The 25,647-nt window shown below is 39.5% G+C and overlaps 1 protein-coding gene across 3 annotated transcripts in view; it reads right to left on the bottom strand.

The window, feature by feature from the left end:
- The window catches only part of LOC134024804 (uncharacterized), a 36,438-nt gene extending 11,031 nt beyond the window's left edge, over positions 1–25,407 (bottom strand). Inside the window, exons 1-2 of one of the 3 annotated variants that reach the window (XR_009930935.1) lie at positions 23,034–25,407; positions 10,277–10,538 (exon numbers count right to left, since the gene is read on the bottom strand). Coding sequence is in view for 1 of the 3 variants with exons in the window: in XM_062467505.1 (XP_062323489.1) it covers positions 23,114–23,467; positions 23,516–25,237 (2,076 nt within the window). In the remaining 2 variants the exon portion in view is untranslated. Of the gene's footprint in view, positions 1–10,276; positions 10,539–22,630 lie in introns of those variants that run through there. The other 2 variants (XR_009930934.1, XM_062467505.1) reach the window with 2 other exon arrangements.
- Between the last annotated feature and the right edge of the window lie 240 nt (positions 25,408–25,647).

The following is a 25,647-nucleotide window of genomic DNA, read 5'->3' as shown; positions in this document are numbered from 1 at the left end:
AATTGGATTTAACGTTCCGTTGTACGGTTTAACCCTCGTGCTGCCTTCGGGTCACATGACCCAAAGGTTCATAACGAACCATCGTTGTGTTTACCCAATTTTACCCAATACAAAAACAAATAAAAATAATTTTCTTTTAACCTTCGCAATGTGGGGGGTCTGAGACAGCCCAATGGTTAAAAGAAAATGCTTCACTTTGTTTTTGTATGCGGTAAAGTTGTCGCAATACGACGGTGGGTCACAATGACTGATGGGTCAGAACGACCCGAAGATAACACAAGGGTTAAGCTGAAATTTTTTATTTAAGTAAGGGGAGTGCCGAACATGTTCTGTCGCCGTTTGACTTCCTACAGTTGTGTAAGCTAGATGTTTTTGTAGTGTGTCTCACGTAAGCTACAGCGTTGCAGTGAGCTACACTGGTTTGAAACCACAGGTAATGGTAATTTCACCAACAAATCGTTTACTAATGTCAGAATAAATCCTACAACGAAAATGTATATGTGAGGAATGTTTATTTTAACGATTGAAAACAGATACATCATAGACCACTGTAGTATGTGTTGCCCGGGCAACACAGGCTAATGTCATGATGCTAATATTTCAGTGAAATAGTAGACTACTGTTTCCGAAAGTAGATGTACTTCCTTAATAATATCAGCTTATATTGTACATTACACATCACAATTGTGTGTCATATCACAAAGTAAAATGAGTAAATAGTTATCACCCTGGCCTCTTTGCTTGTGGCGTTTCTGCAGCTGCCTTGCAGTAAAGCTATAGTTAGCCTAGCTATCCCCCAAATTAACAGATGCGAAACGAATGTTCTGCCAAAGGTAGTCACGCGTGTTTTCGTGACGTTAGTGACGTAGTGACGTTAGTAACGTCAGTGACTGTGGCTAGCAAATTAGCCACAGTTAGCTTCACTTTTCGCCACAAAAACTTAACTTAAGCCCAAACCATGCAACGGAACGTAAATTCCAATAGAAGCAACTCAATCGCTACCAAGACGAAACTTTTGACACCTACGTTGTCTATGTAGGCCAAATATTGACTGAGTTTTAGGGGGGCAAAAAGAATAATAACTAGAAAAGGCTGTTCCTGCGAAACAGCAGTGAGAATGCTGAAAACCTGAATGGGGATAGCTGACCATGCTAAAAAAGCTGAAAATAGTGAACATTTTGTAGAAAGTTATAAGCTGAAGCTTCAAAGCAACCGAAAGGTATTTTTGAAAGGGGCTGGAGCAGCATTCCAACAATGATTTGAAAGGATTTACCATTAATTTTAAAGGGAGAATAATTTGCACAAAAACCTTTATATTTTAAAAAGTATAGAAGTGAGAAATGAGAAAATACCCGCAAGCTGAAATGAATTTCAAAAATGTGTGAGTGACACAAAAGAGGCAGTGTGGAAGCTGAACTGCATCATCTGCATCATCTTAACAAAGCTAAGAGCTAAAATAGCCTACAATGCGGGAGAAGCTGAACGCTGAACTGTTAAACAGAAGAAGTAGGCTAGCTAGTCGGAACAAGAATATTATCGTTTTAACAGCTGAAATTATAGTTGGGATAGTAATAGCAGTAGCAGATGTAGCCTACCATTGAGTGCGTTTACTCGGCTTTCTTAGTAGGATTCAATGTGTTGATGGAATGAAACATACAGCAGTAGAGCCGATACAGGAAGACACGGCGACACTTTGTTGCAGAAGGATGATGGTGCAAGTTTTTTCCGTGGAGCATACAACGATTAATAAAAAAGAATCATGTAGACGCGTTTATTGAGTAATCGCATAACTAACTAGAAAAGGCTGTTCCTGCGAAACAGCAGTGAGAATGTAACGGATAGGAGTTTTACATCGCATCCTTGAGGCACACAACCAACACGGTGAAATAATTTACAAAAAATATCCCTTTATTAATACAGTTCTAAAAAAACAGAAGACTTAAGTCATGAGCAAATCGCAGCTCTACACCTGGTGCCAAAAGCTAATGTTAGCAAATCCACAGCAATTCACATTAAATTCACAGCAAAACCCACAGCAATTTCACTGCAAACCCACAGCAATTTCACTGCAAACATTATAGTACACCATAAACGTATGCCGCAAAACGGCGATAGGCTCATAACCCCCAGTCCCTCACGGAAGTAGCAGAAGATCCAGATTAATATAAAAGTAAGTAAAAAATAGTCCACTCATGAGAGGATTTGTCCAGCTATACCACCAGTCCAGACACCACTCACGACCCAGCTGATGACTCAGGGCTCCAGTGTAATGCAGCCGCAAGCTCACCGCAGTTCCACCAAAACTGTCCTTTCACAGCGGTGGCGTTCGTTTCCCAGAGAACTGCGGAAGAAGAACAAGATAAATCAGGACCCGCACTGTCAGTGAAGTTAAACCACCAGGCTGTTACACGGCAATGTGGTACAGGCAAGAGTATTTCCCTTCCCTTTGCTGCCGAAATAGAGAGCGTTGTACGTCTTTTGGCGGTGCTCACGATACCAGTGTTCTCCAGCGTTTCTTGACGTTGTTTCGTTGAGTGCGTTGTATGGTCCTTCTGCTCGATCGTAACGGTTGCTGTTGTTCCACTCTGTGGAGGTTCGTAGTTGAGTCCTTTCTACGCCCCTGCCACCAACCAGCCCCCGTTGAATGCCGTCCTCCGCATTTAATTCCTCCCGTCACCAATCACGTCGGTCTCATTAGAGACCATTTGGCACACCTGTTGGGGAACGCTACAAACCATACACCATTCTAAAATAATCACTTACAATTGTTCAACCCCGCCCCCTACCAACAGCCAATATTTACATGTCACAATCACAAAACACCCAAACATTGTCGCCCCGTTACAAGAATGCTGAAAACCTGAATGGGGATAGCTGACCATGCTAAAAAAGCTGAAAAGTTAAAATTTAGTAGAAAGTTATGAGCTGAAGCTTCAAAGCAACCGAAAGGTATTTTTGAAAGGGGCTGGAGCAGCATTCCAACAATGATTTGAAAGGATTTACCATTACTTTTAAAGGGAGAATAATTTGCACAAAAACCTTAATATTTTAAAAAGTATAAAAGTGAGAAATGAGAAAATACCCGCAAGCTGAAATGAATTTCAAAAATGTGTGAGTCACACAAAAGAGGCAGTGTGGAAGCTGAACTGCATCATCTTAACAAAGCTAAGAGCTAAAATAGCCTACAATGTGGGAGAAGCTGAAAGCTGAACTGTTAAACAGAAGAAGTAGGCTAGCTAGTCGGAACAAGAATATTATCGTTTTAACAGCTGAAATTATAGTTGGGATAGTAATAGCAGTAGCAGATGTAGCCTACCATTGAGTGTGTTTACTCGGCTTTCTTAGTAGGATTCAATGTGTTGATGGAATGAAACATACAGCAGTAGAGCCGATACAGGAAGACACGGCGACACTTTGTTGCAGAAGGATGATGGTGCAAGTTTTGTCCGTGGAGCATACAACGATTAATAAAAAAGAATCATGTAGACGCGTTTATTGAGTAATCGCATAACTAATTACACATGTAAACGGAGTAATCGTATTATTGGCATAAACCGACAATTGCTAGTAATCGTGTTTCTCATGGTCAAGTAAACGTACCAATCACCTGTGTGAGAGACTGAGTGGTGCGTGTCTGTCGTTACGGTGATGGTGCAGCTATGATTGCTAACGCGCTGAGGGCAGAGAATAAGAGAAATGTAGCTAGAATCCACACCTCAAACAAGATAACCTAGACGCAAAACTGTACGTCCAATCCAAAATATAAGGATATTTTCCGAGACCCAAGACTCTGCCGAAAGCTGAACTGTTAAACAGAAGATGAAGTAGGCTAGCTAGTCATAACAAGAATATTATCGTTTTAACAGCTGAAATTATAGTTGGGATAGTAATAGCAGTAGCAGATGTAGCCTAACTTTGAGTGCGTTTACTCGGCTTTCTTAGTAGGATTCAATGTGTTGATGGAATGAAACATACAGCAGTAGGGCCGATACAGGAAGACACGGCGACACTTTGTTGCAGAAGGATGATGGTGCAAGTTTCGTCCGTGGAGCATACAACGATTAATAAAAAAGAATCATGTAGACGCGTTTATTGAGTAATCGCATAACTAATTACACATCTAAATGGAGTATTTGTATAATTGGCATAAACCGACAATTGCTAGTAATCGGGTTTCTCATGGTTAACCCTCGTGCTGCCTTCGGGTCACATGACCCAAAGGTTCATAACGAACCATCGTTGTGTTTACCCAATTTTACCCAATAAAAAAACAAATTAAAATAATTTTCTTTTAACCTTTGCAATGTGGGGGGTCTGAGACAGCCCAACGGTTAAAAGAAAATGCTTCACTTTGTCTTTGTATGCGGTAAATCTGTCGCAATACGACGGTGGGTCACAATGACTGATGGGTCAGAATGACCCGAAGATAACACAAGGGTTAAGTAAACGCACCAATCACCAGTGTGAGAGACTGAGTGGTGCGTGTCTGTCATTGCCACAGTGATGGTGCAGCTATGATTGCTAACGCGCTGAGGGTAGAGAATAACAGAAATGTAGCTAGAATCCACACCTCAAACAAGTTAACCTAGACGCAAAACTGTACGTCCAATCCAAAAAATAAGGATATTTTCCGAGACCCAAGACTCTGCCGAAACCAGAGATATTCTTTATATGTCTGTGCAGTCAGAAATAAGACTCTACCTGCAGTTTCAAATACATGTTCCTTCTGCGTGTTTGTTTGGTTGCCACGGCGATGGAGCAGCTGTGATCGCTAACGAGCTAGGCAGAGAGAAAAACGAACATTTACCTAGCATCCACACCTCAAACAAGTTGACCTAGACGCAAAACTAATTTGCACAAAAACCTTAATGTCTTAAAAAGTATAAAAGTGAGAAATACCAAAAGTCATAGCCAACATCTCATGAAGGAGCTGAACGTTTTGATACAAAAATTGTAGGAATCGGTGAAAGTATGCAGAACTAGTTAAAGGCCAAAATACGGCGGAAGAACTAAGAAGTTGAAAAACAATAGTGAGAATGCTGAACAGCATTCTCACAATTACACATGTAAACGGAGTAATCGTATTATTGGCATAAACCGACAATTGCTAGTAATCGTGTTTCTCATGGTCAAGTAAACGTACCAATCACCTGTGTGAGAGACTGAGTGGTGCGTGTCTGTCGTTACGGTGATGGTGCAGCTATGATTGCTAACGCGCTGAGGGCAGAGAATAAGAGAAATGTAGCTAGAATCCACACCCCAAACAAGATAACCTAGACGCAAAACTGTACGTCCAATCCAAAATATAAGGATATTTTCCGAGACCCAAGACTCTGCCGAAACCAGAGATATTCTTTATATGTCTGTGCAGTCAGAAATACGACTCTACCTGCAGTTTCAAAAACGTGTTCCTTTTGCTTTCCTGGTGCTTGTTTGTTTGGTTGCCACGGTGATGGCGCAGCTGTGATAGCTAACGAGCTAGGCAGAGAGAAAAACGAACATTTACCTAGCATCCACACCTCAAACAAGTTGACCTAGACGCAAAACTATACGTCCAATCCAAAATATAAGGATATTTTCCGAGACCCAAGACTCTGCCGAAACCAGAGATGTCCTTTATATGTCTGTGCGGTCAGAAATACGACTCTATCGGCAGTTTCAAAATCTTGTTCCTTCTTGCTTTCTCTGAATGATTTTACTCACCTCTCCATTGAAGTTAGTGAGAGAATTTGAAAGGCTGCTCTCGCTTCAAGGCTCATAGCTGAAAATCTGTAAATGTGAGCTCTTTAGTAGTTACATTGGCTGAAAGAGGACAATTTTTCCTACATTTTAAGGTATAACTTGTTTCTGTAAGTTAAACTATATATGAACGTTAGAGGAATTTGTTTGACAAATTAGTTGAATATCAGAAAAAGAGCAGCAAGCAGAGTGTGCCACTCTGCTTGCTGCTCATTCATAAAAATCAAGAAGGAGCAAACATTTTAATGTATTTCAAACTGTCATAATTCAAAATTGGCTGAACATTTGAAAAAGCTGAATCATTTGGGAATAGCTGAATGTCTTGTGAACATTTTAAAGGTTGAATGGTGTCTCTAGCTGAAAGTAAGCTGAAGTAGTTACGTTTGAAAGAGGAGGAAGCTTTTTAATGATTTGAAAGGATTTACCATTACTTTTAATGGGAGAATAATTTCCACAAAAACCTTAATGTCTTAAAAAGTATAAAAGTGAGAAATACCAAAAGTCATAGCCATCATCTCCTGAAGGAGCTGAACGTTTTGATACAAAAGTTGTAGGAATCGGTTAAAGTATGCAGAACGAGTTAAAGGCCAAAAAACGGCGGAAGAACTAAGAAGTTGAAAAACAATAGTGAGAATGCTGAACAGCATTCTCACAACTAGAAAAGGCTGTTCCTGCGAAACAGCAGTGAGAATGCTGAAAACCTGAATGGGGATAGCTGACCATGCTAACAAAGCTGAAAATAGTGAAAATTTAGTAGAAAGTTATAAGCTGAAGCTTCAAAGCAACCGAAAGGTATTTTTGAAAGGGGCTGGAGCAGCATTCCAACAATGATTTGAAAGGATTTACCATTACTTTTAAAGGGAGAATAATTTGCACAAAAACCTTTATATTTTAAAAAGTATAAAAGTGAGAAATGAGAAAATACCCGCAAGCTGAAATGAATTTCAAAAATGTGTGAGTGACACAAAAGAGGCAGTGTGGAAGCTGAACTGCATCATCTGCATCATCTTAACAAAGCTAAGAGCTAAAATAGCCTACAATGCGGGAGAAGCTGAAAGCTGAACTGTTAAACAGAAGAAGTAGGCTAGCTAGTCGGAACAAGAATATTATCGTTGTAACAGCTGAAATTATAGTTGGGATAGTAATAGCAGTAGCAGATGTAGCCTACCATTGAGTGCGTTTACTCGGCTTTCTTAGTAGGATTCAATGTGTTGATGGAATGAAACATACAGCAGTAGAGCCGATACAGGAAGACACGGGGACACTTTGTTGCAGAAGGATGATGGTGCAAGTTTTGTCCGTGGAGCATACAACGATTAATAAAAAAGAATCATGTAGACGCGTTTATTGAGTAATCGCATAACTAATTACACATGTAAAAGGAGTAATCTATTATTGGCATAAACCGACAATTGCTAGTAATCGTGTTTCTCATGGTCAAGTAAACGTACCAATCACCTGTGTGAGAGACTGAGTGGTGCGTGTCTGATTGCTAACGCGCTGGGGGCAGAGAAAAAGAGAAATGTAGCTAGAATCCACACCTCAAACAAGATAACCTAGACGTGTTCCTTTTGCTTTCCTGGTGCTTGTTTGTTTGGTTGCCACGGTGATGGCGCAGCTGTGATAGCTAACGAGCTAGGCAGAGAGAAAAACGAACATTTACCTAGCATCCACACCTCAAACAAGTTGACCTAGACGCAAAACTATACGTCCAATCCAAAATATAAGGATATTTTCCGAGACCCAAGACTCTGCCGAAACCAGAGATGTCCTTTATATGTCTGTGCGGTCAGAAATACGACTCTATCGGCAGTTTCAAAATCTTGTTCCTTCTTGCTTTCTCTGACTGATTTTACTCACCTCTCCATTGAAGTTAGTGAGAGAATTTGAAAGGCTGCTCTCGCTTCAAGGCTCATAGCTGAAAATCTGTAAATGTGAGCTCTTTAGTAGTTACATTGGCTGAAAGAGGACAATCTTTCCTACATTTTAAGGTATAACTTGTTTCTGTAAGTTAAACTATATGAACGTTAGAGGAATTTGTTTGACAAATTAGTTGAATATCAGAAAAAGAGCAGCAAGCAGAGTGTGCCACTCTGCTTACGGCTCATTCATAAAAATCAAGAAGGAGCAAACATTTTAATGTATTTCAAACTGTCATAATTCAAAATTGGCTGAACATTTGAAAAAGCTGAATCATTTGGGAATAGCTGAATGTCTTGGGAACATTTTAAAGGTTGAATGGTGTCTCTAGCTGAAAGTAAGCTGAAGTAGTTACGTTTGAAAGAGGAGGAAGCTTTTTAATGATTTGAAAGGATTTACCATTACTTTTAATGGGAGAATAATTTGCACAAAAACCTTAATGTCTTAAAAAGTATAAAAGTGAGAAATACCAAAAGTCATAGCCATCATCTCCTGAAGGAGCTGAACGTTTTGATACAAAAGTTGTAGGAATCGGTTAAAGTATGCAGAACGAGTTAAAGGCCAAAAAACGGCGGAAGAACTAAGAAGTTGAAAAACAATAGTGAGAATGCTGAACAGCATTCTCACAATAATAATAATAATATCCCTCGTGCTGCCTTCGGGTCACATGACCCAAAGGTTCATAACGAACCATCGTTGTGTTTACCCAATTTTACCCAATACAAAAACTAATTAAAATAATTTTCTTTTAACCTTTGCAATGTGGGGGGTCTGAGACAGCCCAACGGTTAAAAGAAAATGCTTCACTTTGTCTTTGTATGCGGTAAATCTGTCGCAATACGACGGTGGGTCACAATGACTGATGGGTCAGAATGACCCGAAGATAACACAAGGGTTAAATATGTGAGAGAACAAAGGTTGTGCCCTTGCCGAAGGCAAAGCACACCCAATAAATATATATGTGAGAGAACAAAGGTTGTGCTCTCGCCGAAGGCTTGAGCACACCCAATAACTCATAAACAAAACACATACATCCTGCCTCCACCACATACTCCCCAAGTGCAAGTGGGGCTAAACTAAATATACATTTTCATTGGATGATCGTTCGTTTCTGATGAATACGGTGTGTGAAGGTAATCTGCTTTGAAACTCTGATGTTAGTCATATAATCTTGCTATCTTGCTATCCTAGACACATTGTTTAGTTGTCAAACAATAACGTATAAGACCTGCCTCTACAGCCGTGGCCAAAAGTATTGGGAGCGACATACATTTTGTGTTTGCAAAGCTTGCTGGGCCTTAGCATAAAATGACTGCTAACATAATTTCAGTAAGTCATATCATCAGGAGAAAATGTGAACTAGTTCTAGGCAGGTTAAATCACTATCATTCTGATTGGATTTTAAGAGCAGATTGATTGCTGTAAAAGAGGGGACTATTTGCATATATTGAACATTTTCGCCCCCAAAAAGCTTTAGAAAATATGAAATTTGTCTTATTGTATTACAGTATTCTATAGAAACATGTGAAAACATTTTCTTCAAATACTGAACCAGCAAACTTTGCAAAACACAACATTTGTCATTGACAAAACTTATAGCCACGACTGTACAGTTAAAAAAAGAGTCAAAACCTTGTGTCAATTTATACTTAAACAAAGGTAGATGATCCTCTTATTCTATACATTTGTCAGAGGAAATACAACCAATACCTCACTGATCTATAACATGTCCCAAAGTATTCGGACACCTGACCATCACACATGAGCTTGTTGGACCTCCCATTAAACCATGGGCATCATCAAGCTGCATCTCCATCTACCTTTTTATGTGTATTTGGAGCAATCTCTGCATACTATTACCCATTTAGTGTAGGCTATGTTCATCTTAAGTGGTGTAAAACTGCAACATACAGTACAAAATTACCATCCAAGGTCAATTTCAGATATATATACATTTTATGCACAAGAAGACAAGCAGGGGTGCATATAAAGGTTGACTGATTATTACAAATCGAAACAAAAGGTTTCTGGCTTGCAAACAATTCCAAGCAGATGTCAGTAGGGTGGCCCTGAAGTGCAAAACACACCTACTAATACCAGTACATCCCCCAAATGCAGCAGTACGAAATGCAATAATGATAGAGTGCACCAGGACAGTTGTTTGGCTATCGAAGCATGTGTCAAGTACTTAGCAAAAGTATAAATTGTGTGTTAAACGTAAAAGTCGATAGCCAAACAACTAACTCTGTCATTCTGGCATTTCGTACTTCTGTCGTGGACGATTAGTTTTTTCTTCTGACAAGTCCTGCTTCCTTCAACTGTGTTTTTAGCGTGCAGCCGTGCGCATACTTATTTTAACGTTGTGAAACGTTAACAGCATACGATTATTTCATAGGAATGTCCCTAATTATTTCAAAATAAAAACATTATTTTTGCTTGTATTCACATTGTATGTACAAGAAGACAAGCAGGGATGCATGTAAGGTTGACTGTTTATTACAAATCGAGAAAAAAAGGTTTCTGGCTTGCAAACCATTCCAAGTAGATGTCAGCGATAATTCAATGGAAGCACAATGCAATCCTGTTGTAACAACTAAGGCTATTACCATACTGCCACCTAAAGGCTGGAAGTAAGTACTGCTTTAAAACAATTTCATCTGGCCATTGACCGATGAGAGAAACAGAAATTATTTAAAACGTTCTCTACAACTAAGGTCTTCTCGTCATTGACACAAAACTATGATTAAACATTCTTCTAGAAAAACTCAAGACAGTAATCTTTGTCAACGCCAAAATGTTCAGGGAAACATTTACAACTGAAGAAAGGTACTGCAATCTTCTTACATGGTCTAACCTTTACATTTTCCTGCATTTAAATCCTGAAACGTGGGGAATAAAAAACAAGGAAAGAGGTTCTGACAAAGTTATTTATAAACGTATTCAAAATAAAAACATAGCATTTTTGCTTGATGTTTTCTTTCAATATACAGTAGCTTTCAGTTTCTACTTTACAATTACAAACAACAATTACAGTGGGCAGTCACTTACAAATACCATAAACCTTATCACATCTTTAGGTTTCAATATCAGACTAGAATAAATATCCTAAGAATTTGGTATCATGTTTTTTGTACAAATAGCCATAAAACATTTAAAAGTGGCTAGTAATACCTACTTCTGCCATCTGTGGTAGCAAATCCATCATCACCTTGGGTTGTGGGACACCATTTCCAGCTCTGCACATTTTTTAACCCTCGTGCTGCCTTCGGGTCACATGACCCAAAGGTTCATAACGAACCATCGTTGTGTTTACCCAATTTTACCCAATACAAAAACAAATAAAAATAATTTTCTTTTAACCTTCGTAATGTGGGGGGTCTGAGACAGCCCAACGGTTAAAAGAAAATGCTTCACTTTGTTTTTGTATGCGGTAAAGTTGTCGCAATACGACGGTGGGTCACAATGACTGATGGGTCAGAATGACCCGAAGATAACACAAGGGTTAAGTGACTAATTTGAAAAACAAAAAAATCATGATACATTTGCTTGCTCTGTAAGCAAAGGTTCGAGACCAGGGTTCTCCAGTGAGCACATGTAGCGTAGGTCATCAATTTGGCCAAAGTCTGCAGTTCCATCTGTATGTGGGTTGGTCCTTTCAAAGTTGCTCAATTTACAGGTCTTCTTCTTGACAATTCTCTCAGACGTTCTTGCAGGTTGAGGAACCTTCTCCTTTCTCTTTCTTTCTGTTGGCATTGTTGAGTGTAGTGCAAACACGTCAGTGGCATGATTTGGGTTAATGGCCACGGCATAGTTATATTTTTTCGCCAGTCGTTTAACATCCGACACTAATCGGTGGGTAAAGAAATGCCACTTCTGATTGTGGAAACTCATATCAAAGTTGTAATCCAAAATGTCATATAGAAAGCGTGAATAGGCCTTATTTTTTCTGTTTCTATTAACATATTTACGGATCTCGTACATCACACCATTCGTCAGAAACTGCAAATCAAATTTTTCTCTGGCTTCCAATTTTGAATATACATCAAGGTCTATGCCTGATTGTTCACAAAATGGATAGTAATCAAGCCTTGTCCTCATATTGTTATTGTCTTGCAGCTTCACTTCTTCAGCACACAAGGCAGTGTGAGTGTCATAAGATGGTGTCAGGGGAGGGGCAGGACAGGATACGTGTCCACCACCAGCAGCACACAGGACTGTTAGTGAAGGTTCAAGACCAGGGTTCTCCAGTGAGCACATGTAGCCTTGGTCATCCATTTGGCCAACATCTGCAGTTTCATCCGTACATTGGTCAGTCCTTTCAAAGTTGCTGAACTTACAGGTCCACTTCTTGAAATTTCTCTCAGACATTCCTGCAGATTGAGTAACTGTATCCCTTTTCTTTTTAACACAATCAGCAGCAGACAGTTGTCTCTTTTTCTGTCGTTCCGACTGCCTTCTAGAAGAAACAGCTGCTTTCAATTTATTATCCCTCTTCCTAAATTTTTGCAACGAAACGGCTCTTTCATACCATGCCTGGCCACGTCTCTTTTCATTCAAACGTCCTGCATAGAAGTTGAAGACAATTCTTCTGAAGAGCTCCGAGTCCACAGTTTGCAATTCAAGATCAAAATTGTGTTCCAGAATATCAAGGACTATCTGCTTGTAATTCCCACACAGTTCTTTGGTATACTTGGCCACTTCAATCATAACCCCTTTGGTTAAAACATCCATGTCAAGTTTCTCTTGAGACCAACCTTTATATGTCACATCAAGGTCCAGACCAATTTCCTGACACAGGGGGTAGAGGTCTGCCTTTGTCTCTTCTGACACAGTATAGAATGTCTCCACCTTGATGTCCTGGTTGGCCATCATGTCAGATTCACTTTCAACACAGATTTCAGCATACCCCAGATGCTCTGAGGTGATGATTCCAGAATCTCTAATAGGGTCTCTCTGACTGGAAGTCTTTGTAACCATGTAATATGGTTTTAGGCCAAGCATCCATGGTTGATTAAGCATAGATAATTCAAAAGGCTTCTGTGCGTGACGTTTCTGCAATTCAACCAGTCTCTGCCAAGTTTGATTTGCAAAATCATTTTTTTGTTTACTGTTTTCAAAGCTAATATTAAAATTGTACTCCAGAATTTCAACAATGTAGTGTTTTTGAGAATTGGTCGACAGCTCTTTGGCAAACTCTGCAATTTCTTTCAATACACCGTTCGTAAGTAACTGCAAATCCAGTTTCTGCTTAAATCCTGACCCCACATCCACATCTAATCCTATTTTCTTGCATCTCATGTTTTCTTCTAATCTGCGTTTTCCGCTCTTCACTTTAGAGAATATTTCATTCACCAGAGTTGAACGTCTCCGCCATATCGCTTTATTCTCTTGAATGTTTCTTGATTGGACATCATGTTCAATCTTGACATTTTCGGAGGTATTTGATTCCAAACATGTGTTGTCTTGAGTCTGTGTTTTAATAGACCGAATAGTGTTTAATAAAAACTGATCGTCTTCCTCCTTTTCAGGACTAATTTCGGTGCACGGTCTCTCCTCCTCGTCGTCTTCTAGCTTCACAACGACTTCCATTTTCAAACTTAATATAGCGAGTCCTATCTTGTGGTCGGTAGTGCTGTAACGCAGGATTAAATATTAGTTACCCATACACTCCCTAAAACTATTCTTACGGGTGCAATACAAGTATTTTTATAGCATAGCTAGCACCAGGCTGTCTGTGATTTGCACGAGTGTATATTCTTCTTCTGTTGATGTTATGGTAGATTGCAACCAACGTTTAAGAGGCGCATCATCTCCGCCTACTGTTCGGGAGTGTGATGCCGATGGCCTACACTAAACTATTGTGTGATACAAACTCAATAACTCATAAACAAAATACCTATATCCTGCCCCCTTTCCAGTTTCCCTGAGTGCAAGTGTGGCTAAAATAAATATACATTTTCATTGGATGATCGTTCGTTTGTGATGAATACGGAGTGTGTAAATGTATTTACAATTTGCTTTGCAACTGTTAGTCCTATAATATTGCAGCCTGGGTGTCAGCCGAACTTACCCTGCCAACAAAAAAATGTGGTCGGGAAGTTATGTCTGGGGTCGCTCGGTTGGGGAAAAACTATGTCCGAACAAGAGCTGTTCAGACCAATCAAATTGTCAGGGTGGGCTTTATAAGATGATGGACAGATGATCAACAGTAACGCAATCAACCACGTCACGAAAGGGCGCTTGGGTTGAATTCGTTTTCAACAAACAACATACGTTGCTCTGATTGGTTGTAGGTCTATCCAATTGAGCGAAGAGGCATTTTTTTCCAGGTTCGGTTGAAACATGCCCCATACTCAAAGCCCAACGGAGCGGTATCAGACTCATCTTCTGACTAGAATTATGAGTATGACAACGTCAGGCTATAAATTGCTATCCTATGACAGATTGTATAGTTGTCAAACAATAACTAATGTAAACCCTGCCTCTACAATAAAAAAAAAAGGCAAATACGTCAGTCAATTTATACTTAAACAAAGCTAGATTATTCTGTTATTCTGTAAATTTGTCACAGGAAATACAACCAAATCGTCACTGATCTATATTACATGGCCAAAAGTATTCGGACACCCGACCATACTACATGAGCTTGTTGGACCTCCCATTAAACCATGGGCATCATCAAGCTGCATCTCCATCTGCCTTTTTTATGTGTATGTGGAGAAATATGTGCATACTATTACACATTTAGTGTAGGCTATGTTCATCGTAAGTTATGTAAAACTGCAGCATACAGTTGAAAATTCCCACCCAAGGTAAATTTGAGATGTATACACATTTTATGTACAAGATAAGCAGGGATGCATGTAAGGTTGACTGTTTATTATAAATCGAAAAAAAAGGTTTCTGGCTTGCAAACCATTCCAAGCAGATGTCAACGATAACTCAATGGAAGACCAACGCTGGTGTTCCTGTTGTAACAACTAAGGCTATTACAATACTACCACCTAAAGGCTGGAAGTAAGTACTGCTTTAAAACAATTTCATCTGGCCATTGACCGATGAGAGAAACAGAAATTATTTAAAACTTTCTCTACAACTAAGGTCTTCTTGTCATTGACACAAAACTACGATTAAACGTTCTTCTACAAAACCCCAAAATATAAACAGTAATCTTTGTCAACGCCAAAATGTTCAGGGAAACATTTACAACTGAAGAAAAGTACTGCAATCTTATGACATGGTCTAACTTTGACATTTTTTGCATTTAAACCCTGCAATGTGGGGAATAAAAAACAAGGAAAGAGGTTCTGACGAAGTTATTTATAAACGTGTTCAAAATAAAAACAGCATTTTTGCTTGATGTTTTCTTTCAGTATACAGTATCTTTCAGTCTCTACTTTACAATTATAAACAACAATTACAGTGGGCAGTCACTTACAAAGACCATAAACCTTATCACATCTTTAGGTTTCAATATCAGACTAGAATAAATATCCTAAGAATTTGGTATCATGTTTTTTGTACAAATAGCCATAAACATATAAAAGTGGCTAGTAATACCTACTTCTGCCATCTGTGGTAGCAAATCCATCAGCACCTTGGGTTGTGGGACACTATTTCAAACTGCTCATTCTTTAAGTGACTAATTTGACTCCTTTTTTATATGAGACATGTTTGCTTGATCTGTAAGCAAAGGTTCAAGAGCAGGGTTCTCCAGTGAGCACATGTAGCCTAGGTCATCAATTTGGCCAAAGTCTGCAGTTCCATCTGTACATGGGTTGGTCCTTTCAAAGTTGCTCAATTTACAGGTCTTCTTCTTGAAAATTCTCTCAGACGTTCTTGCAGGTTGAGGAACCTTCTCCTTTCTCTTTCTTTCTGTTGGCATTTTCAAGTGTAGTACAAACACATCAGTTGCATGATTTGGGTTGATGGCCACGTCACGGTGATATGTTTTTGCCAGTTGTTTAACATCCGACACTAATCTTTGCGTAAAGGAATGCCACTTCAGATTGTGGAAACTCATATCAAAGTTGTACTCCAAAATGTCATATAGAAAGCGTGAATAGGCCTTCTTTTTTCTGTTTCTTCTAACATATTTACGGATCTCGAACATCACACCATTCGTCAGAACCTGCAAATCATGTTTTTCTTTGGATTCCAATTTTGAATATACATCAAGGTCTATGCCTGATTGTTCACAAAATGGATAGTAATCAAACCTTGCCTTCATATTGTTATTGTCTTGCAGCTTCACTTCTTCAGCACACAAGGCAGTGTGAGTGTCATAAGATGGTGTCAGGGGAGGGGCAGGAGAGGATACGTGTCCACCACCAGCAGCACACAGGACTGTTAGTGAAGGTTCAAGACCAGGGTTCTCCAGTGAGCACATGTAGCCTTGGTCATCAATTTGGTCAACATCTGCAGTTTCATCGTTATATTGGTCAGTCCTTTCAAAGCTGCTGAACTGACATGTCTGCTTTTTGAAATTTCTCTCAAACATTCCTGCCGATTGAGTCTCTGCCTCCCTTTTCTTTTTATCACAATCAGCAGCAGACAGTTGTCTCTTTTTCTGTCGTTCCGACTGCCTTTTAGAAACAGCTGGTGCCAATTTAGGATCCTTCTTTTTATATATATGCACTGAGAAGGCTGTTTCATGCCATGCCCGAAGATTACGATTTCTATTTTTCTTCATTCCTATTAAACCAATGCTGAAGATAATTGATCGAAAGAGCTCTGAGTCCACAGCTTGTAAATCAAGATCAAAATTGTGTTCTAAGATATCAAAGACAATCTGTCTGTATGTCCCACAAAGTTCTTTGGTATACTTAGCCACTTCAATCATAACCCCTTTGGTCAAAACATCCTTGTCAAGTTTCTCTTTAGACCAACCTTTATACGTCACATCAAGGTCCAGACCAATTTCCTGACACAGGGGGTAGAGGTCTGCCCTGGTCTCTTCTGACACAGTATAGAATGCCTCTATCTTGATGTCTTGGTTGGCTGTCATGTCAGACTCACTTTTAACACAGATTTCAGCATATCCCAGATGCTCTGACTTGATTCCAGAATCTCTAATAGGGTCTGTCTGACTGGAAGTCTTTGGAAACATGTAATATGGATGTATACTGAGCCTCCATGGTTCATTTAACATAGATAAATCGCCAGGATACTGTTTTAGACGTTTCTGCATTTCGACCACTCTCTGCCAAGTTTGATGTGCAAATTCACGTCTTTGTTTACTGTTTTCAAAGCCAATATGAAAATTGTACTCCAAAATTTCAGCGATGTAGTGTTTTTGAGAATTAGTCGACAGTTCTTTGGCAAACTCTGCAATTTCTTTCATTACACCGTTCGTAAGTAACTGCAAATCCAGTTTCGGCTTTGGTCCTGACCCCACATCCACATCTAATCCTATTTTCTTGCATCTAATGTTTTCTTCTAATTTTCGATTTCTGCTCGTCACCTTTGAGAATATTTCATTCGCCAGAGTTGAACGTCTCCTCCATATGGCTTTATTATCTCCGATGTTTCCTAATTCGACATCATGTTCAATCTTGACCTTTTCGGAGGTATTTGATTCCAAACATGTGTTGTCTGGAGTCTCTGTTTTAATAGACCGAATAGTGTTTGCTAAAAACTGTTCGTCTCCCTCCTTTTCAGGACTAATTTCGGTGCACGGTCTCTCATCCTCGTCGTCTTCTAGCTTCACAACAACGACTTCCATTTTCAAACTTAATATAGCGAGTCCTATCTTGTGTTCTGTAGTGCTGTAACGCAGGATTAAATAAATATTAGTTTTCCATACACTCCCTAAAACTATTCTTACGGGTACAATACAAGTATTTTTATAGCATAGCTAGCACCAGACTGCCTGTGATTTGCACGAGTGTATATTCTTCTTCTTCTGTTGATGTTATGGTAGATTGCAATTAACGTTTAAGAGGTGGATCATCTCCACCTACTGTTCGGGAGTGTAAGGCCAGTTGCCTACATTATTACAAACCATTGACTGTATAGGCGAAACTCCGTAACTCATAAACGAAATACCTATATCCTGCCCCCATCCCAGATTCCCTAAGTGCAAGTGTGGCTAAACTAAGTGTACATTTTCATTGGATGAGCGTTCGTTCATGATGAATAAAGGTAATTGGGTGTGCTTTGCCTTCGGCAAGGGCTCGACCTTTGTTCTCTCACATATATATTATTGGGTGTGCTCAAGCCTTCGGCGAGAGCACAACCTTTGTTCTCTCACATATATATTATTATTCTTTTTGCCCCCCTAAAACTCAGTCAATATTTGGCCTACATAGACAACCTAGGTGTCAAAAGTTTCGTCTTGGTAGCGATTGAGTTGCTTCTATTGGGATTTACGTTCCGTTGCATGGTTTAGGCTCAAGTTATGTTTTTGTGGCGAAAAGTAAAGCTAACGGTGGCTAATTTGCTAGCCACAGTCACTGACGTTCCTAACGTCACTACGTCACTAACGTCACGAAAACACGCGTGACTACCTGTAGCAGAACATTCGTTTCGCATCTGTTAACTTGGGGGATAGCTAGGCTAACTATAGCTTTACTGCAAGGCAGTTGCAGAAATGTCACAAGCAAAGAGGCCAGGGTGATAACTATTTACTTTGTGATGTGAAACACAATTGTGAAATGTAATGTACAATATTAGCTGATATTATTAAGGAAGTAGGCCCACATCTACTTTCGGAAACGGTAGTCTACTATTTCACTGAAGCATTAGCATCATGACATTAGCCTCTGTTGCCCGGGCAACACATACTACAGTGGTCTATGATACATCTGTTTTCAATCGTTAAAATAAACATTCCTCACAAATACATTTTCGTTGTAGGATTTATTATGACATTACATTACAAGTAAACGATTTGTGGGTGAAATGATCATTACCTGTGGTTTCAAACCAGTGTTGCTCACTGCAACGCTGTAGCCTACGCGAGACACTACAAAAACAGTAGATGTTTTTGTAGTGTCTCGCGTGTCTTCCTACAGCTGTACACAGCTGTATTTATTCGTTTTGATTCAACGATGAGGCTGCCTCTTGCAGGGGAAATGAGAAGACATCTATTTCATTCTACACTTCACTCGTATTTTCAGTTGTAAATGAGCAGCAAAAAAAAAAATGCTTTGAAATCTATTTAATCTTTATAAATAATAAGTATGCATTTTCATATAAAATATACAGAAATCAGTTTTAAAAATGTCATTCAAAAACGGACCACTGTGCAACCGACGCAAGCAAGCACACCCTACAATTTCCCCAGAAATTGTACCCTCTCTAGTTTGCTTTGCAACTCTAATGTTAGTCATATAATATTGCTATCCTATGACAGATTGTCTAATTGTCAAACAATAACGTACAGTTAGGTCCATAAATATTTGGACATTGACACAATTTTCATCATTTTGGCTCTGTATACCACCACAATGGATTTGAAATGAAACAATCAAGATGTGCTTTAACCCTTGTGCTGCCTTCGGGTCACATGACCCAAAGGTTCATAACGAACCATCGTTGTGTTTACCCAATTTTACCCAATACAAAAACAAATAAAAATAATTTTCTTTTAACCTTCGCAATGTGGGGGGTCTGAGACAGCCCAACGGTTAAAAGAAAATGCTTCACTTTGTTTTTGTATGCGGTAAAGTTGTCGCAATACGACGGTGGGTCACAATGACTGATGGGTCAGAACAACCCGAAGATAACACAAGGGTTAAGTGCAGACTTTCAGCTTTAACCCTTGTGTTATCTTCGGGTCATTCTGACCCATCAGTCATTGTGACCCACCGTCGTATTGCGACAAATTTACCGCATACAAAGACAAAGTGAAGCATTTTCTTTTAACAGCTAGGCTGTCTCAGACCCCCCACATTGCGATGGTTAAAAGAAAATTATTTTAATTTGTTTTTGTATTGGGTAAAATTGGGTAAACACAACGATGGTTCGTTATGAACCTTTGGGTCATGTGACCCGAAGGAAGCACGAGGGTTAATTTCAGGGTATTTACATCCAAATCAGGTGAACGGTGTAGGAATTACAATACATTTTATATGTGCCCCCCCCCTTTTTAAGGGACCAAAAGTAATTGGACAATTGGCTGCTCAGCTGTTCCATGGCCAGGTGTATGTTATTCCCTCATGGGAGTTCGTTATTTCATTGACAAGGAGCAGATAAAAGGTCTAGAGTTCATTTCAAGTATGGTATTTGTGTTTGGAATCTGTTGCTGTCAACTCTCAATATGAAGTCCAAAGAGCTGTCGCCATCAGTGAAGCAAGCCATCTTTAGGCTGAAAAATCAAAACAAACCTATCAGAGAGATAGCAAAAACATTAGGTGTGGCTCAATCAACTGTTTGGTACATTCTTAACCCTCGTGCTGCCTTCGGGTCACATGACCCAAAGGTTCATAACGAACCATTGTTGTGTTTACCCAATTTTACCCAATACAAAAACAAATAAAAATAATTTTCTTTTAACCATTCCAATGTGGGGGGTCTGAGACAGCCCGACAGTTAAAAGAAAATGCTTCACTTTGTTTTTGTATGAGGTAAATTTGTCGCAATACGACGGTGGGTCACAATGACTGATGGGTCAGAATGACCCGAAGATAACACAAGGGTTAAAAAGAAAGAACGCACTGGTGAGCTCAGCAACACCAAAAGACCCGGAAGACCACGGAAATCAACTGTGGTGGATGACAGAAGAAATCTTTCCCTGGTGAAGAAAAACCCCTTCACAACAGTTGGCCAGATCAAGAACACTCTCCAGGAGGTAGGCGTATCTGTGTCAAAGTCAAAAATTAAGAGAAGACTTCACCAGAGTAAATACAGAGGGTTCACCACAAGATGTAAACCATTGGTGAGTCTCAAAAACAGGAAGACCAGATTAGAGTTTGCCAAAAAAACATCTAAAAGAGCCTGTACAGTTCTGGAACAACATCCTATGGACAGATGAGACCAAGATCAACTTGTACCAGAATGATGGGAAGAGAAGAGTATGGAGAAGGGAAGGAACTGCTCATGATCCAAAGCATACCACCTCTTCAGTGAAGCATGGTGGAGGTAGTGTTATGGCATGGGCATGTATGGCTGCCAATGGAACTGGTTCCCTTGTATTTATCGATGATGTGACTGCTGACAAAAGCAGTAGGATGAATTCTGAAGTGTTTCTGGCAATATTATCTGCTCAGATTCAGCCAAATGCTTCAGAACTCATAGGACGGCGCTTCACAGTGCAGATGGACAATGACCCGAAGCATACTGCGAAAGCAACCAAAGAGTTTTTAAGGCAAAGAAGTGGAATGTTCTGCAATGGCCAAGTCAATCACCTGACCTAAATCCAATTGAGCATGCATTTCACTTGCTAAAGACAAAACTGAAGGGAAAATGCCCCAAGAACAAGCAGGAACTGAAGACAGTTGCAGTAGAGGCCTGGCAGAGCATCACCAGGGACGAAACCCAGCGTCTGGTGATGTCTATGGGTTCCAGACTTCAGGCTGTCATTGACTGCAAAGGATTTGCAACCAAGTATTAAAAGTGACAATTAGATTTATGATTATGTTAGTTTGTCCAATTATTTTTGGTCCCTTAACCCTTGTGTTATCTTCGGGTCATTCTGACCCATCAGTCATTGTGACCCACCGTCGTATTGCGACAGATTTACCGCATACAAAGACAAAGTGAAGCATTTTCTTTTAACCGTTGGGCTGTCTCAGACCCCCCACATTGCAAAGGTTAAAAGAAAATTATTTTAATTTGTTTTTGTATTGGGTAAAATTGGGTAAACACAACGATGGTTCGTTATGAACCTTTGTGTCATGTGACCCGAAGGCAGCACGAGGGTTAAAAAGGGGGGGGGCCACATATAAAATGTGTTGTAATTCCTACACCGTTCACCTGATCTGGATGTAAATACCCTGAAATTAAAGCTGAAAGTCTGCACTTAAAGCACATCTTGATTGTTTCATTTCAAATCCATTGTGGTGGTATACAGAGCCAAAATGATGAAAATTGTGTCAATGTCCAAATATTTATGGACCTAACCCTATATAAACCCTGCGTCTACAGTAAAAAAAAAGGCAAATATTTGTCAATTTATACTTTCACAAAGGTAGATTATCCTGATATTTTGTCAATTTTTCACAGGAAATACAACCAAATCCTCACTGATCTATATTACATGGTCAAAAGTATTCAGACACCTGACCATAGCACATGAGCTTGTTGGACCTCCCATTAAACCATGGGCATCATTAAGCTGCATCTCCATCTACCTTTTTTATGTGTATGTGGAGCAATATCTGCATACTATTACCCATTTAGTGTAGGCTATGTTCATCTTAAGTGGTGTAAAAAATCCCCACCCAAGGTACATTTCTGATGTATTCACATTGTATGTACAAGACAAGCAGGGATGCATGTAAGGTTGACTATTACAAATCGAAAAAATAGGTTTCTGGCTTGCAAACCATTCCAAGTAGATGTCAACGATAAATCAATGGAAGCCCAACTCTTGTGTTCCTGTTGTAACAACTAAGGCTATTACCATAATGCCACCTAAAGGCTGGAAGTAAATACTGCTTTAAAACAATTTCATCTGGCCATTGACCGATAAAAGAAACAGAAATGATTTAACCCTCGTGCTGCCTTCGGGTCACATGACCCAAAGGTTCATAACGAACCATCGTTGTGTTTACCCAATTTTACCCAATACAAAAACAAATTAAAATAATTTTCTTTTAACCTTTGCAATGTGGGGGGTCTGAGACAGCCTAGCTGTTAAAAGAAAATGCTTCACTTTGTCTTTGTATGCGGTAAATTTGTCGCAATACGACGGTGGGTCACAATGACTGATGGGTCAGAATGACCCGAAGATAACACAAGGGTTAAAACGTTCTCTACAACTAAGGTATTCTTGTCATTGACACAAAACTATTATTAAACATTCTTCTAGAAAAACTGAAGACAGTAATCTTTGTCAACCCCAAAATGTTCAGGGAAACATTTACAACTGAAGAAAAGTACTGCAATCTTCTTACATGGTCTAACCTTTACATTTTCCAGCATTTAAACACTGCAATGTGGGGAATAAAAAACAAGGAAAGAGGTTCTGACAAAGTTATTTATAAATGTATTCAAAATAAACATAGCATTTTTGCTTGATGTCTTTCAGTATACAGTAGCTTTCAGTCTCTACAATTACAAACAACAATTACAGTGGGCAGTCACTTACAAATACCATAAACCTTATCACATCTTTAGGTTTCAATATCAGACTAGAATATCCTAAGAATTTGGTATCATGTTTTTGTACAAATAGCCATAAACATTTAAAAGTGGCTAGTAATAACTACTTCTGCCATCTGTGGTAGCAAATCCATCAGCACCTTGGGTTGTGGGACACTATTTCAAACTCTGCTCATTCTTTAAGTGACTAATGTGACTCCTTTTTTATATGAGACATGTTTGCTTGATCTGTAAGCAAGGGTTCAAGGCCAGGGTTCTCCAGTGAGCACATGTAGCCTAGGTCATCAATTTGGCCAAAGTCTGCAGTTCCATCTGTACATGGGTTGGTCCTTTCAAAGTTGCTCAATTTACAGGTCTTCTTCTTGAAAATTCTCTCAGACGTTCTTGCAGGTTGAGGAACCGTCTCCTTTCTCTTTTTTTCTGTTGGTATTTTTGAGTGTAGTGCAAACACTTCAGTGGTATGATTTGGGTTGATGGCCACGTCACGGCGATATGTTGCCGCCAGTTTTTTAACATACCATACTATTCGATTGATAAAGGATGTTTTTGCCAGTTGTTTAACATCCAACACTAATCTTTGCGTAAAGGAATACCACTTCAGATTGTGGAAACTCATATCAAAGTTGTACTCCAAAATGTCATATATAAAGCGTGAATAGGCCTTCTTTTTTCTGTTTCTTCTAACATATTTATGGATCTCGAACATCACACCATTCGTCAGAACCTGCAAATGATGTTTTTCTTTGGATTCCAATTTTGAATATACATCAAGGTCTATGCCTGATTGTTCACAAAAAGGATAGTAATCAAGCCTTGGCCTCATATATATGTCTTGCAGCTTCACTTTTTCAGCACACAAGGCAGTGTGAGTGTCATAAGATGGTGTCAGGAGAGGGGCAGGAGAGGATACGTGTCCACCATCAGCAGCACACAGGACTGTTAGTGAAGGTTCAAGACCAGGGTTCTCCAGTGAGCACATGTAGCCTTGGTCATCAATTTGGTCAACATCTGCAGTTTCATCGTTATATCGGTCAGTCCTTTCAAAGCTGCTGAACTTACATGTACGCTTCTTGAAATTTCTCTCAGACATTCCTGCAGATTGAGTCTCTGCCTCCCTTTTCTTTTTATCACAATCAGCAGCAGACAGTTGTCTCTTCTGTCGTTCCGACTGCCTTTTAGAAACAGCTGGTGCCAATTTAGGATCCTTCTTTTTATATATATGCACTGAGAATGCTGTTTCATGCCATGCCCGAAGATTACGATTTCTATTTTTCTTCATTCCTATTAAACTAATGCTGAAGATAATTGATCGAAAGAGCTCTGAGTCCACAGCTTGTAAATCAAGATCAAAATTGTGTTCTAAGATATCAAAGACAATCTGTCTGTATGTCCCACAAAGTTCTTTGGTATACTTAGCCACTTCAATCATAACCCCTTTGGTCAAAACATCCTTGTCAAGTTTCTCTTTAGACCAACCTTTATACGTCACATCAAGGTCCAGACCAATTTCCTGACACAGGGGGTAGAGGTCTGCCTTGGTCTCTTCTGGCACAGTATAGAATGCCTCTACCTTGATGTCTTGGTTGGCTGTCATGTCAGACTCACTTTTAACACAGATTTCAGCATATCCCAGATGCTCTGACTTGATTCCAGAATCTCTAATAGGGTCTGTCTGACTGGAAGTCTTTGGAAACATGTAATATGGATGTATACTGAGCATCCATGGTTCATTTAACATAGATAAATCGTCAGGATACTGTTTTAGACGTTTCTGCATTTCGACCACTCTCTGCCAAGTTTGATGTGCAAATTCACGTCTTTGTTTACTGTTTTCAAAGCCAATATGAAAATTGTACTCCAGAATTTCAGCGATGTAGTGTTTTTGAGAATGAGTCGACAGTTCTTTGGCAAACTCTGCAATTTCTTTCATTACACCGTTCGTAAGTAACTGCAAATCCAGTTTCGGCTTTGGTCCTGACCCCACATCCACATCTAATCCTATTTTCTTGCATCTCATGTTTTCTTCTAATTTTCGTTTTCTGCTCGTCACCTTTGAGAATATTTCATTCACCAGAGTTGAACGTCTCCTCCATATGGCTTTATTATCTCCGATGTTTCCTAATTCGACATCATGTTCAATCTTGACATTTTCGGAGGTATTTGATTCCAAACATGTGTTGTCTTGAGTCTGTGTTTTAATAGACCGAATAGTGTTAGCTAAAAACTGTTCGTCTCCCTCCTTTTCAGGACTAATTTGGGTGCACGGTCTCTCCTCCTCGTCGTCTTCTAACTTCACAACAACGACTTCCATTTTCAAACTTAATATAGCGAGTCCTATCTTGTGTTCTGTAGTGCTGTAACGCAGGATTAAATAAATATTAGTTTTCCATACACTCCCTAAAACTATTCTTACGGGTACAATACAAGTATTTTTATAGCATAGCTAGCACCAGACTGCCTGTGATTTGCACGAGTGTATATTCTTCTTCTTTTGTTGATGTTATGGTAGATTGCAATTAACGTTTAAGAGGTGGATCATCTCCACCTACTGTTCGGGAGTGTAAGGCCAGTTGCCTACATTATTACAAACCATTGACTGTATAGGCGAAACTCCGTAACTCATAAACGAAATACCTATATCCTGCCCCCATCCCAGATTCCCTAAGTGCAAGTGTGGCTAAACTAAGTGTACATTTTCATTGGATGAGCGTTCGTTCATGA

The sequence above is a fragment of the Osmerus eperlanus genome, chromosome 8 (assembly GCF_963692335.1).
Source record: "Osmerus eperlanus chromosome 8, fOsmEpe2.1, whole genome shotgun sequence".
NCBI lineage: Eukaryota > Metazoa > Chordata > Actinopteri > Osmeriformes > Osmeridae > Osmerus > Osmerus eperlanus.
This window is presented reverse-complemented; position numbering and strand designations above follow the sequence as displayed.